Raw genomic sequence first — 14,210 nt, forward strand, 5'->3', positions numbered from 1 at the left:
TTTGGACATCTAACAGGAAAATCTAGAGGTTTATGTAAAATATTCTTTTGGCTAAAATCGTCAATTAGCCGTTTTAAAAGCTAACTAGAGTTGTTTAGTAACACCACCTCTATTAAATAGTTGATATTTAGATGATGGCTTCACAAATAATGATCAGGACATTAAGAATCCTACGCTCACTACAGACCATCTCTTAACACATAAAATTAGAAATTTTCTCCTACCAATATTCCCAAATCTGCTATTTAAATATTTACACTCATAATAGTTCTCCAATCTGTGGTGGCAGTTCAATATAAAACTTTTTAAACCAGAATTGTTCTAATCTATAAATAAAATAAATGAATATATTAACTAATCAGGCGTTCTATTTGCTTAAAAATTATTTTAACCTACCCAAAATTTTATATGCTATGGAGGTTTAGTTATATCCAGTACAAAGATCTTTGAACACACTCTTAAATTTATGAAAATTTAGATTTAATACGCGGTTTAACCAACCTTTCATATTTTTTTAAGATTATCATTTATTTTTTTAAAAAAAATTTTCTTATATAAATATTATTAAAAAATCTTAAAAATTGTTATTTATTAATTTTTACACCTCAAACAAATATTACTTTTATATAAAAAAAAAGCCGAATTTTAAGATCTTATTTATTTTAAAAAATATTAAATGATTTTCGCGTGAATCAAAACTCGATGGTAAAGTTAATATAACAAGAAATAAAATCATATCTATCTATATAGGCACATTTTTCATACCCTAAAAAATCTTGCAGCTTTCAATTACCCTGTTGAATAGTAATAATAATAATTATTAGAAAATATAATAATGATTAATGGAATACATAAGAATCTTCAAAAAAAATATATGAAATGATAAATTTATCTAAATTGACATTTCTTTTTAAAAAAAACGTGACATTAAAAATTTTCTTTTGTGTAATTAGTTATCAATTAAGGAAGCATGGAAATTGGTATACAAATAAAAAATACGAAAATTAATTATTCATCAAAAAATTTGACGATAAATATCACATCAAAGGACTTGTCGATAATTAAACTATAGATATAATAATGATAAATAATAAAAATACATTATATATATAACGAATATAAAATTTTGATATTTTTTGTGTTTCAAATCTAATTTAATTTTTAAAAAATGACTTCTTAAATCATGAGAGAGAGAAAGAGAAAAAAAGTGATAAAAACTTTTTAATATTCCTTTTTATAAATATAAAAAAATTTGTTATGTATCATTTTGGAAATAGCAGAATTATCACGTTCCTAAAGAAGATCAAAGTATACTCAAAAATATTATACACACATATTCATTAAAGAAATATTTAAAAAAGGAAATAGATTAAATATATTAAAAAATATATATATTACCACAAGGACACCAAGAAATAAAAAAAAAATCTTACAATCGTAACAATAATCATGCATATATAATAATTATTATACAATTTCAAATATCTTAATAATAAAATTAGGAATATATATAACTATAAAAATTTTTTTAAAAAAACTACAATATTTAGACTGCATAAAATATACCCTGTAAAATTCCGTTTGCGTAATAATATTTAGGTTTTATGTATACAATTGTAAATAATCTTCTAAAATTAGTTATTAAAAATGAAATTAAATATCGAAAAAAAATATAAATGTTCTATTTTTAATGTTATGATGACTAAAATACCCTGTTGTAATGTGATAATTTTGTTTTTTTATAAATAAAAAATATTTTACCCTGTTTTTAATATTATTTTACTAGCAGTGTCGTCGTTTCGTTTTTCACAATTTGAATTTTTTGCAAAAATGAAAATTTTTTTTAAACAATGTTACGAGAAATGGGAGTAAAACTGGATTTCTTAACTGTGCCTATCGTTAAGTTGGATTCGTTCATATTCTCCTTAAATATTGTTTTAGGCAGCGGCTGACCGAATAAACCGCTAACGTTATACGATTCGTTGACCATTTTTTGAAGTTTTTTGAAGGTGCAATTGTCGTGACTATTGGACTGCGATAGATTCGGGTTCAGGTGGTTTATTTTGCTATATTCTTGGTGGTAATGTATGAGCCACGCTAAATGAATATGAAGGGCCCAACCACTGGCTTTCTTTTGGTTCATGATTGGCAAACGTCGATCACTTTCTGCGCTCTTTTCGGGTTCCTTTTTTTTAATTTTATTTTTATAAAATGATAATTTATCGAATAAATGAATAAAATAATAGTTAAGTATCAATTGTTTAATTATAAATGATAAAATTTAAATATACTGTTTAAGTTTGATTATTGGAACTCTCTATTTGGTATATTTTTTTTATCAATTAAAAATGATAAAATCTACTAGCTAAAGGTCTGCATTGGGCGGGGGGGGGGGCAAAAATTTATTAAGAATGGTCAGGCTGGAGGGTTAAATTTTTTTAATACATTGGGTGGGTGGGCTTATGGTCCAAAAAGGCTAATAGTGTGAACATAATGCCTTTCAAATGGTCTCGTGTAAATTGGTAAAATTACCGTTTGGCGTTAGCAAAAAAAATACGCAAACAAGTTTGCTTTTTCAATACTTTTTTTAATCTTTGTTTTGTAATATTAAATAAAATGTAATATTAATAACTTTACTTATAATCCTAATAAGGAATATTTGGAAATTAAAGAAATAAGAACGGCAGACGATAATATAATTTTCAAAGACAAATCCTTTTTTTTTAGAACTTATTTAAAATTTTGAATAGACGGATACGAATAAAAAGATAACCTCAATTTAAACAAGGGACGCGTTACGATTTTTTATATTTAAAAATTACAGCTAAACGTAAACGCTCAATTTGTGCGCACTATAACTCGATATTTTATCCAGAAAAATATTGGGCAAGTCTGAAGAATTCGGTCATAGATGGCAAAAAGATTTGGACATCTATTAGAGAAATCTTGAGGTTTAGTCAATATTTTTTTATTTTCTGTAAAATATTGAGTTAGCTATTTTTAAAAATTGGCTAATATCGAGCCGTTTTAAGAGCACTATTTCAAAAACCTACAATTTATGAAGATAAACAAATTGAAATGGCCATAAATATTGTTGTTTGAAACTTAATATCTTCACGTAGAATTTGATTGACATTAAACTCCGAGGATCGACCGAAACTTAAGTCAATCAAACTCGGAGAAATAGATTTATTCTCTCAAATTTTTAATTCTAGCCGAAAACTCGATAAATTTCGATTTTTTTTTTGTTTTCCTAATGTTTTTTTTTAAAAAAATATATTATTAAACACCTATATCAAAATCTATTATTCTATTTCAGTGCTAACAATTTTTGTGCTTTCTTCAAAATTCGTCGGTCCAATAAATTTGAACCGGATCGATTTAAACTTATTTCGAATAGTGTTGTTAAACGGCTCATTTTGAGCCGATTTTTAAGAACGGCTAACTCGATATTTTGGCCAGAAAAATATAGCCTAAGCCTTGAGATTTCTCTAATAGATGTCCTAACCTTGGTTCCTTCTACAAGCAAAATCCTCAGGCTTAAGTTATATTATTCTAGGTGAAATAGTAAGTTAGCCGTTTTTAAAAATCGGCTCAAAACGAGCCGTTTAACAACACTAATTTCAAACAGGCAAAACAAACCGAATATAAATCTTTATCATATCCTGTACCCTAACCCAACCGTTATAACATTCGAACGGATTTAAACCAGTTCATTGACAACAGTTTTTGAAATCTTATTTATTTATTTTAAATTTGAATTGGATGATTTAAAATATTTAACATTAAAAAAAAAATTAGCACAAATTTAAATTTTCGATAATTTTAATGTTACCAAATTTGTTGTTTACTATATGCTATTGTGCATAGAAATTCAACTTTATTTTTAAAATATGTCATTTTCAAATTTGAATGCAAAAAAAAGAAGCAGATAACATAAATTTTTATTTTACCCAGAGACTTACAGAGGTATCAATTGCGTGGCCCGGCCCAGATTAGTAAAGAAAAATAATTTCTCGGCGCTGCCTAGTAAATGTCTTTTATTTCATCTATTTATTATATATATAAATAATAATAATCGCGATTTAAAATTTTCGGCTAGGCCCAAATTTCTTTACCCCGTCGAAAGAAAGAAATTATCAGGTCCTGTCAGAATTTATTTGCACTAGTGTTGTTAAAAAGTCCTGTTCGGGTTGATTTAAAAAAAACGGTCGGATTAAGATTATAACCAAAATAACGTTAGCCAAAAGATTTTGCTCGTAGCTGGCAGAAATGCTTCGACATCTATTTGCCAAAATCTTGATGCTTACATAATAATATTTCGGAAAAAATCTTATAGGGCTGCTTCGAAGAATTGACCCAAATCAAACTTTTTAACAACACTACCACGCGTACCTAGGGAGCTTTGAACCGCAGGCTTACTGATTTTACCATTAAAAAAATTATACATCAGTAAAAAATATGCTAAGAATATAAAAAAAAAGTCTGAATGTACGAAATTATTTCTTAATGATCAGATAAAACTGAAAATAGCATGATTATAATATTGTATTCCTTCTTATAAAAAAAAATGTAACTGAAAAAAATAATACAAATGCTAAGAATAAGATATGCTTCTTATTTTATTTCTTCTTGATAACAATATATTAGAAAGAACAAGACAAATTCCAAGATATATTCACAAGATAATCGGCATCCCATTTTCCCCAGAGCTATTAATCTTAAAATGATTTAAGCTGGACTATTTTTTTTAAAAAAAATTAATATTTAAACATTGGTAATATAAAAAGTAATTTTAAATAAACTAGTTTTTATCATAATAATAAATTATATTTTCAGCATTTTTTTTAATATTTGAACACAATATTTAAGTTTCGATAATTGCTTTCAATTGTATTTAAATATGTCCACAAAAATAAAATCTTTCATGCTATTAATACATAGTAGTGAAGTGCATCGAGCCTAATTTTTCCGGGTAGGCCCGAAATTTTTTTTAAAAAAGTTTTGCCGGCCTGGCCCGAACCCGAAATTTTTTTTAAAAAAAATTTACCGGCCTGACCCGGCCCGAATTTATTTAAATATAGATATTAATTTTTATAATTACTCAAAATTAAAGGCATATATTATATGGCATCTAATTTCTATAAATAAAATATTTTTATTTTGCATAAAAAATTCAATATAAAATTGATAAATTTCGATATATTTAAAAAAATTTACTAGGCATGTCCTAATCTGCCCAAATTTTTATTAAAAATATTAAGCCCAACCTGGCCCAAAATCTCTAATACATAGAACTATGTATTAAATTTAAAAAATAGCATATATTTAAACTGTACAAAACTTATAAAAGCTGGAATAAACTGAAAAGAACTAATATAAATGTGTTTAAAAATAACTTGAATGAAACTAAATCACATTAAAATATCAAACTAAGAACTGGAATGGAGCTGAGCCATCAAAACAATTGGTTCCTAAACCTGATAAAAATTCCAAAAGATCAAACTCAGATTATTGAAAAAAAAAATTGGATTGGATAGGTCATACCTAAAAAAAATAGATCCTTTGAAGTATTCTAATTAATATGAATAAATAAATAATAAATATAATCATAATATCTATCTATTTTAAAAACTGGCTCATTTTTTGCCAAATTAAGCACTCTAATTAATAAAAGACAATATTTACCATATGAAAATGTTAAAAGAACAAGGATAATTTATTAATTGTAAGACCTTTACACATATTGATTAGTTTTAAAAAAAAACTTACAAGAGATCTTTTCTTTTTCTTTCTGAGTCCTTTGCAATTATCATTACAGATGGAATTGTTGGTTGCTATTGCACATGTTGAATGATTGGGCAAATGTAATGATTGATTAGTTTTTAAAAGTTTCTGACTAGGCAATGAAATTTTAGGTGTGCTAATTTGATTTGGATCAAAAGGAGTTGATATTGATTCATAGCTATAATGATCAAGGGAGGATTCATTGATTACAGAGGTAACACAGGAATTATATTTATTATCATAGGCAATGTTTCCTATATCAAACCCATTTTGCCAACCATTGGTCACATCAGAATTCAGAAATTTATAATTATTAGGAATTTGACACATATATGGGATGTATGTGGGAAAATTGTAATTTGGTTGTAGATTGTAATATGAAGGAAAATTATTCTCAGGAATAGAATATCTCATCATATTCAAAAAACGCTGATCTAATTCTCTTTTAAGCATCACTTTATTACCTTTTTATTAAAAATTAATTACATTAGAATTTATTGTATATTATTAAACTAAAAATCTCTTATATTTTCTTGACTCTTACATCAAAAAATTTAATTTGAAAAGATTATCGAAAACCATAAAATAAGCCTTTTTTTAATAAAAAAATGTTATATTTGTGAAATTTTCAAAATTTTATAGGTTTCCTTATAGTCTTAGAACTTTTGAAATAGGCTCTGGGTGAAATGTAATATAAATTACAAAAAATTAATACAAATGATCTGATGAAAATTTGTTGCCCAACATTCTCATCTAAAATTTATAGAAATGAAACAAAATAATTTCACTATTGCTTTGCTTTAGAAGTTCTTTATAGATCAATTATTTATGAAACAGAACTAGAAAATATTTTTTTAGTTTTAACAATTTTTTGCTTTACTTTTTTCTTAAAATAATGTTTTAAAAACCATTGTTTTAAACTTTGGTCTGAGACCTAGTTTAAATCTTATCTATTAAAATTGTTAATAAAAAGGTATATAGAAAATAACATAATTTAATCTTTATATTGCTTATATAATCATAATTAAGAAGTAAAATTAATGTCAGAATAAATATTTTTTTTAAAATAACTTTCATTAAGAATATTTGCTTTAACTTGATTAGAATTTATATATGCATCTAACGAAGAAATATTTTGCGAATGTTGTACATAATTAGCCGAGCTATATCTAAGGTTTTGGTTTTGCTCAGGTATTTGTGTGGATGTATACAAATAATTGTTTTTACGGTTATTTTGAATTATATTTATATTTGAATTATCATATATATTATGTATCCTGTTATCTTCCATATATACAATACAGACATCCTAAAGCTGTTTTAGTTCAGACTACATGCACATTGATTGAAAATTTAAAAAAATTTAAACATAATGTGCAATGTAAAGAAATTAAAGTAATTAGGGGGCACTTTTATTATAATTTTTTCATATTATGGAGTATATTTAATAATCTAATGCATAAATATTTTAACAAAATACAAATATCAATATTTAAAAAAGGATCATTAAATAACCTTAAATAAATCATATTTACAATATAAACGAAGAATATAGAAATAGGAAAAATAAGGTTTATCTTTCGATCATCAAACATTGAAAAAATACATTATTGCATAATTGAGAGATTATTCTGTGAACTAACTAATTTAGGTAGAAAAACGTGAATCCAATTTTATATTATCACTCATAGTAGCCAATTTCGCCGTATTTATTGGAGATGTTTATTGTAGCCAGAGTTGTTAACGCTCCTTTTTAAAAGAAGCTAGCTCCTGCTCCTACCTTCTCAAATGGAACTATCTCATGCTCCCGTTACTACATTTTTAAAAGGAGCTAACTCCTGCTTCAAATAAATGAATACCACTCCATAACCGCTCCTTTGATTTTCATTTTTTTAGAAGGTATATAAAACAAAATCATATTTTTTATCAAAAAACTTTATTTATATTAAATGATCTATCAAAATATTTATAACCTTCTATTAGCTTTTAAAAGTAATAAATTTTCTAAATTAGAATCTAACAAACATCCACGCCTCTCCCCTAAGACCTTGCAATACTAAATAGGTACTCCACAAGAGCACTAGAGGGAAGCAGGTTATTGTATTTTATGAAGATATTTAATTCAGGGATATCAAAGTTAGTAATTTTGGTATCATTAATTAAAAACTATTTGTCCAATATATTATCTTCCTGACGATCAATTTCATGGAATCCAAAAAATCTTTCAAATAAATTTGTATTTAAAAGAAAGATTTTTTACTTTTAGATGTATTTTTAGATTGAAGCTGCTCACTTTTGAAAATTAAATAGTTTTATTTAAACACAAAAGCACATTTTGACTTTAAATTTGTTTAATCTTTGGATCAACATCTTTTAAAAGTTTAAAATATTTTTTGTATGATGAAATGGAAATTCAATTTCTTCATCTATGATCTCTAAATCCATAATATCTAAAAATATTTTTTATTACTATAAAATGAATATTAATATGACCTCCAAATTTTTCCAAAAAATTTTCAATATATAAAGGAACAAAATGATTAGATGTAAAACCAATATAAAACTCCTAAACATTTAATAATGGATAAATTTAAATTAAATAAAATTTCATTTTTATTGAATTTTAATTAATAAATATTACTAATATTTAAAAAATAATTTAATTTGGAGCGGCGCTCCTCCACTCCAGCCCTAAAAGGAGCTAGCTCCAGCTCCCGCTCCCCAATTTTCAAAAGAGGTGTTTTTGAAAAAAATGTAGCGGCGCTCCAGGAGCGCCACTCTTTAACAACGCCGTTGTAAGCCTTTGAATAAAGTAGATTTTTTATAAAAATAATTTCATTATTTTATTTATTTTATAAAAATGCTTTTTACTAAAAAATTTAAAAGATAATTAACTTTTACTAAAAACATTTCAGAAATTGTTTAAAGCGATATATCATACACAGAGAAGAAGAAAAGGGGGGTATTGGGTGCAAATTTTTGTTAGCTTAATATGATATTTACGAGAACTGGTAAATTCACGAGGAGAGGTAAGAATTTTATCAATAATAGCATATAAATATGATACACTAAAATTTTATTCATAAATCCAAAGACCAAGGCTTTGGTGATTTTAAAACCCCCTCTCACCTACGCCTATGTAACTGCTATTAGAGAATTTATAATATCCTATCTAGGCAGGACTCCGCAAAGAATGTTTATATCTAACAATAACTAAAAATATTTTTTATTATATTATTTATAAAGGTGATAGGTTAAAAATAATTATAAATATACTTTTCTACTTTTTAATAATTTTTTTTATTCGTTGTTTAAAAGTTGCATTAGGATTTTGGAAAATAAATTTAATTTCTTGTAAAATTTTCTAGACATTTCATAAACCTAAATCCTAATTTTACCGCACTAATTCAAGATCGTGATTGCTAAAACTTAGTTATATTTTATTTGAGATTTAAATAATAGAACTAAATGTTTGTCGTTATTGAGTTATTTATAAAATTCCTGGCATGACATATTATATATTTGTTTAACCATTAGTTGGGCCTCTAATGTTGTTAAAGTAACCTGATTTCTCTCCTTTTTGCAGGCAGTCCTCATCAGGATAAAAATGAGCTCGGATGAGGCATTAGAATGTGGTAAGGAGAAGACATACTCGCATATTTTTTTCAAGCATGAGGATTTAACGTTATTACGAAAAATTTCTACCCATTTCTCCTCTGCTCACCTTCTAACTTTAAGTATTTTGGCGAATGATAAAAAATAGAGAGAATTACATTCTCCTCAAACAAGACATTAGTCTTTCGGTAATTTTAATATATTTATTAAATTATAAAAACCAACAATTGATGGTTTCTGTTCCGAGGTCATAATATTTATATATTTGTAAATAGGTTATTAAAATCAAATTTTGATTGTAAATATTCTAAAATTGTCTAAATAAAAATATCTGCTTCATTTAAAAATGTATTCATTAGAGTATTATTTGAACATTTTAATATAATATTTTTAGCAATAGCCCCATAAAATTTATTATCAATTTTTAACTATAGAGATGTGTAGCATGATTTTGTGAATATTTTTTAATAAAGAATATTCTGATTGCAACTAAATATTAACTGGATGAAGTAGATTTTACATGTGAAACGAATCCCAAATATGCTTCTGCCATTTCATACTTGAAAAAATTTTTCAAAATTTTAGGACAGCTTTTATCTCTATTTAAAAAATATTTTTTTTAAGGGTTAATTTTAAAATTCTATCGATGGCATGTATTAATGACAACCACCTGATAGATATATATCGCAACAACTCACACCATTACAAGTCAGTCCACTTCACCAACTCTTTTAATTCATTAACTCTTTTAGTTGATGAACTTAATTCGTTAAAACATTTCATCACAATTATTTTGACATCCACAGATAGCACATTCATTGCCTTCTTGCAAGAATTATGTAGTATATGGCATATACAGCCAATTGGTATTAATTCATTATTGTGCTGCCTCAATTCGGTAACTTTGGTTTTGCCAAAATTTACAGAGGCATTATCAGCGCAGAAAGCTGACATGCAAATCATTGATAACCCTGAATCAGCTATATTCATCATTATGTGGCTAGCCAGTGGAGTAGCCAGGATTGATCCATGGGGGGGGGGGGGGGGTTGAAAAATTTTTTGGGGGCTTCGCTCCCAAACCCCCTTTTTAGAATTAAAATTTTTGCCAAATTTATAATTAATAAGCGACTGAAAGCATTATTTTGAAAATGTTATCAATGTTTAGTAAATTGTATATTAATTCAATCTATTCGATGTAAAAAAAATTTGCCTCCCCCAAACCTTCCAATTTTATGATCAACTCAATATATCTTATTCTATGTTAAAAATAATTATTTTAATTAAATTTTTGCATATAACAATATTTTGCAGAGATTTTATTTATTATTAACTTTATTTATTTAACTATGTTTTTATTTTAATAATATATAAAAAAATATATTTCAAAATATATAAATTTTATACAGATTATTATATTAAAAATTGAATGTAAATAAACTATATTTTAAAAAAATAAAATTGCAATAAAATATGTAATTCTTGCTAAAAAAATACAATTTAACAATTTTATTTAGTATAAACCCTTTATTTAACTATGTGTTTATTTTATATACAAAAAAATAAATTTCAAAATTAGAAATTTTATACAGATTACTATTTTAAAAATTGATTGTAAATATCTATATTTTAAAAAAATAAAATTACAATAAAATATAAGTAATTCTTGTATGCAATTTAAAAAAATATAATTTAACAGTTATATTTAATACAAATGAGTATATTATATAAATAATTCTTATTGTAGGTGCAATACTATTATTAAATATAGTATAAAAATATCATGACTAAAAATTCATTATAATTAAGTTTTACATATAAAAATTTTATGACTAAGAAAATATTACAATTATATGATTTGAATTTATAAAGAGAGGTCTACTTTTCTCTGAGATTTGGCTAATTCATCTAGAATCAAATTTTTATCTAGAATAATCTCCTTATAAATATTTAATAGGGCTAATCCATTTAAACGGTTTTCACCGGTGCTATTTCTTAAATAGGTTTTTAACCTTTTCAAAGTTGAAAAAGACCTTTCATTAGTACAGGTACTAATCGGTAAAGTAGCTAAAATAAAAAACAATGTTTTGATATTGGGCAGGGAATCTAAAGTGCAATTACACATGGAAAGGGCCTGCAAAGCATTTTTTGGTCTCAAAGAGTACTCTATTCTGCCAAGATTTTTATACCAAAATTCGACATCACAAAGTAACTTATCATACGACCCTAATAAATCATCAGAATAAAACTCTGAGATGTTCTTAATATCCTCTCGCGTTTCAAGTGTAATCAACAATTCAGACTCAACCGGCAAAAGAAAATAAAAGCTTTTTAAAATAAAATTGTGACTTATAAATCTTTCCTTTGAAATAAAAATGTATCAATAAGTGGAATAAAAATGTTAATTTTATAAAAATCCTCAATCGTAGATGCATCAATATTTGAGCGATTGGATTGTCTAGAAACTACTCTAGGTTTAAAAATTTCAATCCCAAACATATTAGCGATCTCCTTTACTTTTTCATATATTTCTTGAAATTTTTCATCCACATTATCTCTGATATTTGTTAATATTTCAACAATATCCTTTGCCTTATATATAACCTCCCTTAAATCCAAATCAATTTTTTGTAACATTTTGCTAAAATCATATGTATAATTAAATAAAAAATAAACACATTGAATTGAAATTAAAAATTGTCTTGGCAGAATAGAGTACTCTTTGAGACCAAAAAATGCTTTGCAGGCCCTTTCCATGTGTAATTGCACTTTAGATTCCCTGCCCAATATCAAAACATTTAGATTTATTTTAGCTACTTTACCGATTAGTACCTGTACTAATGAAAGGTCTTTTTCAACTTTGAAAAGGTTAAAAACCTATTTAAGAAATAGCACCGGTGAAAACCGTTTAAATGGATTAGCCCTATTAAATATTTATAAGGAGATTATTCTAGATAAAAATTTGATTCTAGATGAATAAGTCAAATCTCAGAGAAAAGTAGACCTCTCTTTATAAATTCAAATCATATAATTGTAATATTTTCTTAGTCATAAAATTTTTATATGTAAAACTTAATTATAATGAATTTTTAGTCATGATATTTTTATACTATATTTAATAATAGTATTGCACCTACAATAAGAATTATTTATATAATATACTCATTTGTATTAAATATAACTGTTAAATTATATTTTTTTAAATTGCATACAAGAATTACTTATATTTTATTGTAATTTTATTTTTTTAAAATATAGATATTTACAATCAATTTTTAAAATAGTAATCTGTATAAAATTTCTAATTTTGAAATTTATTTTTTTGTATATAAAATAAACACATAGTTAAATAAAGGGTTTATACTAAATAAAATTGTTAAATTGTATTTTTTTAGCAAGAATTACATATTTTATAAAAAATAAACACATTGAATTGAAATTAAAAACTTTGCTTAATATGTATGATTCCAGTGCCGCAAAAATAACCTCATATAACTCGATGAAAACCTTCACCGATTGTTGTCTTTCAATGAATATTGTGGGACAAAATCTTTTGAATTTTTTTTTTGAATTTTTTGAATCAATTTCATCGAACGTTTGGGTAAAAATCTCCCTCTTCTTGGGTGGGGTAAAGAAGTCACAAACCGACGATATTGTTTCTAAATTTTGAAAAATATATAAAAATTATATAAAGATATCTATAATACATAATAAAATCTAATAAATTTCAATTAAATCAAAATCTTACTGTTCCGGATGTCTCTAATTTCACATGCCTCAGTTATCATCAAATTCAGGCAATGTGAACTGCAGTGAACATAATGAGCTGTGCTATAAAGCTCTCTAATTCTTGACTGGACCCCTTTAACATGGCCACTCATCGAGGGAGCTCCATCGTACCCTTGGCCTCTCAGTAGATTTAAATTTAAATCCAGGTTTTGAAGTGATTTAATAATTTGATTAGCAATCATTTCTGACTTAGTGTCAGGTAATTCAATAAATTGAACAAATAGTTCCTTCATTTTATAATTACCTGATTCCATATCAATAAACCTTATTGCTATGGATAGTTGTTCAATATTACCAATATCGGAAGTTTCATCCGCCAAAACTAAAAAATGGTGATGCTTTGACTTTTGAAGAAACTTCCTTTAATATAAACTGATTGCATATTGATATTATTTCATTTTGAATAGTGGGACTTAGGTAAGTAGCATTTTTAGAGGAGCTTTCAAAAAGCTTTAGGTAGTTGTCATTATTATTACATAAAAATTTCAATAATTCCTTGAAATTTCCTTCATTGTGAGAAGGGGATGTAAGTGTTAGGGGGCCAGGAGATATCCTATGAGCTCTTAACGCCAAGCCCTGCCTCCCTAACCAAATGACAGCATCAATAATTATAATTATTCTTGATCGATTTTTTGTAACAATATCAAAATTTTTTTTATTCAATACATTGGATATTGATATCTTTGGATTCATTGAGATTTCTTTTAAAGAATCCATTATCTCATAGGAATTAAGATGATATTTATTTTTTTGATGATAATTAAATTTTCGAGCGCATCTTTCCATCTTGTGTACACCTGACTTACCATTGTTTTGAGTTTTTGTAACCCATTTCCAGCATATCTTGGGGAAAATATGACGCAAACTTTACAAAATGCTCCCTTTTCATCGGCTGAGTAAGCAAGCCACTTATATTTGTTAAGCCAGGATGCTTGAAAGGTTAAATTTCTTTTGCCCAAGGGCAATGGAAATTTATAACATTTGTCAGGTATCCAAATATTTTCAACAGCTAACAATTTTTC

At 25.8% G+C, this 14,210-nt stretch overlaps 1 protein-coding gene across 1 annotated transcript; it reads right to left on the bottom strand.

The window, feature by feature from the left end:
• Positions 1 to 1,629: 1,629 nt before the first annotated feature.
• Positions 1,630 to 7,144, bottom strand: LOC135926528 (uncharacterized). Its single transcript, XM_065462435.1, has 3 exons — positions 6,859 to 7,144; positions 5,773 to 6,251; positions 1,630 to 2,185 (listed from the first exon to the last, which is right to left on the bottom strand). Exons 1-3 carry the CDS (start codon positions 7,076 to 7,078, stop codon positions 1,844 to 1,846), a joined length of 1,041 nt encoding a protein of 346 aa, XP_065318507.1. The 5' UTR covers positions 7,079 to 7,144; the 3' UTR covers positions 1,630 to 1,843.
• Between the last annotated feature and the right edge of the window lie 7,066 nt (positions 7,145 to 14,210).

This window comes from Gordionus sp. m RMFG-2023, chromosome 3, assembly GCF_954871325.1.
Source record: "Gordionus sp. m RMFG-2023 chromosome 3, tfGorSpeb1-WG-v2, whole genome shotgun sequence".
In the NCBI taxonomy this organism is placed as follows: domain Eukaryota; kingdom Metazoa; phylum Nematomorpha; class Gordioida; order Chordodea; family Parachordodidae; genus Gordionus; species Gordionus sp. m RMFG-2023.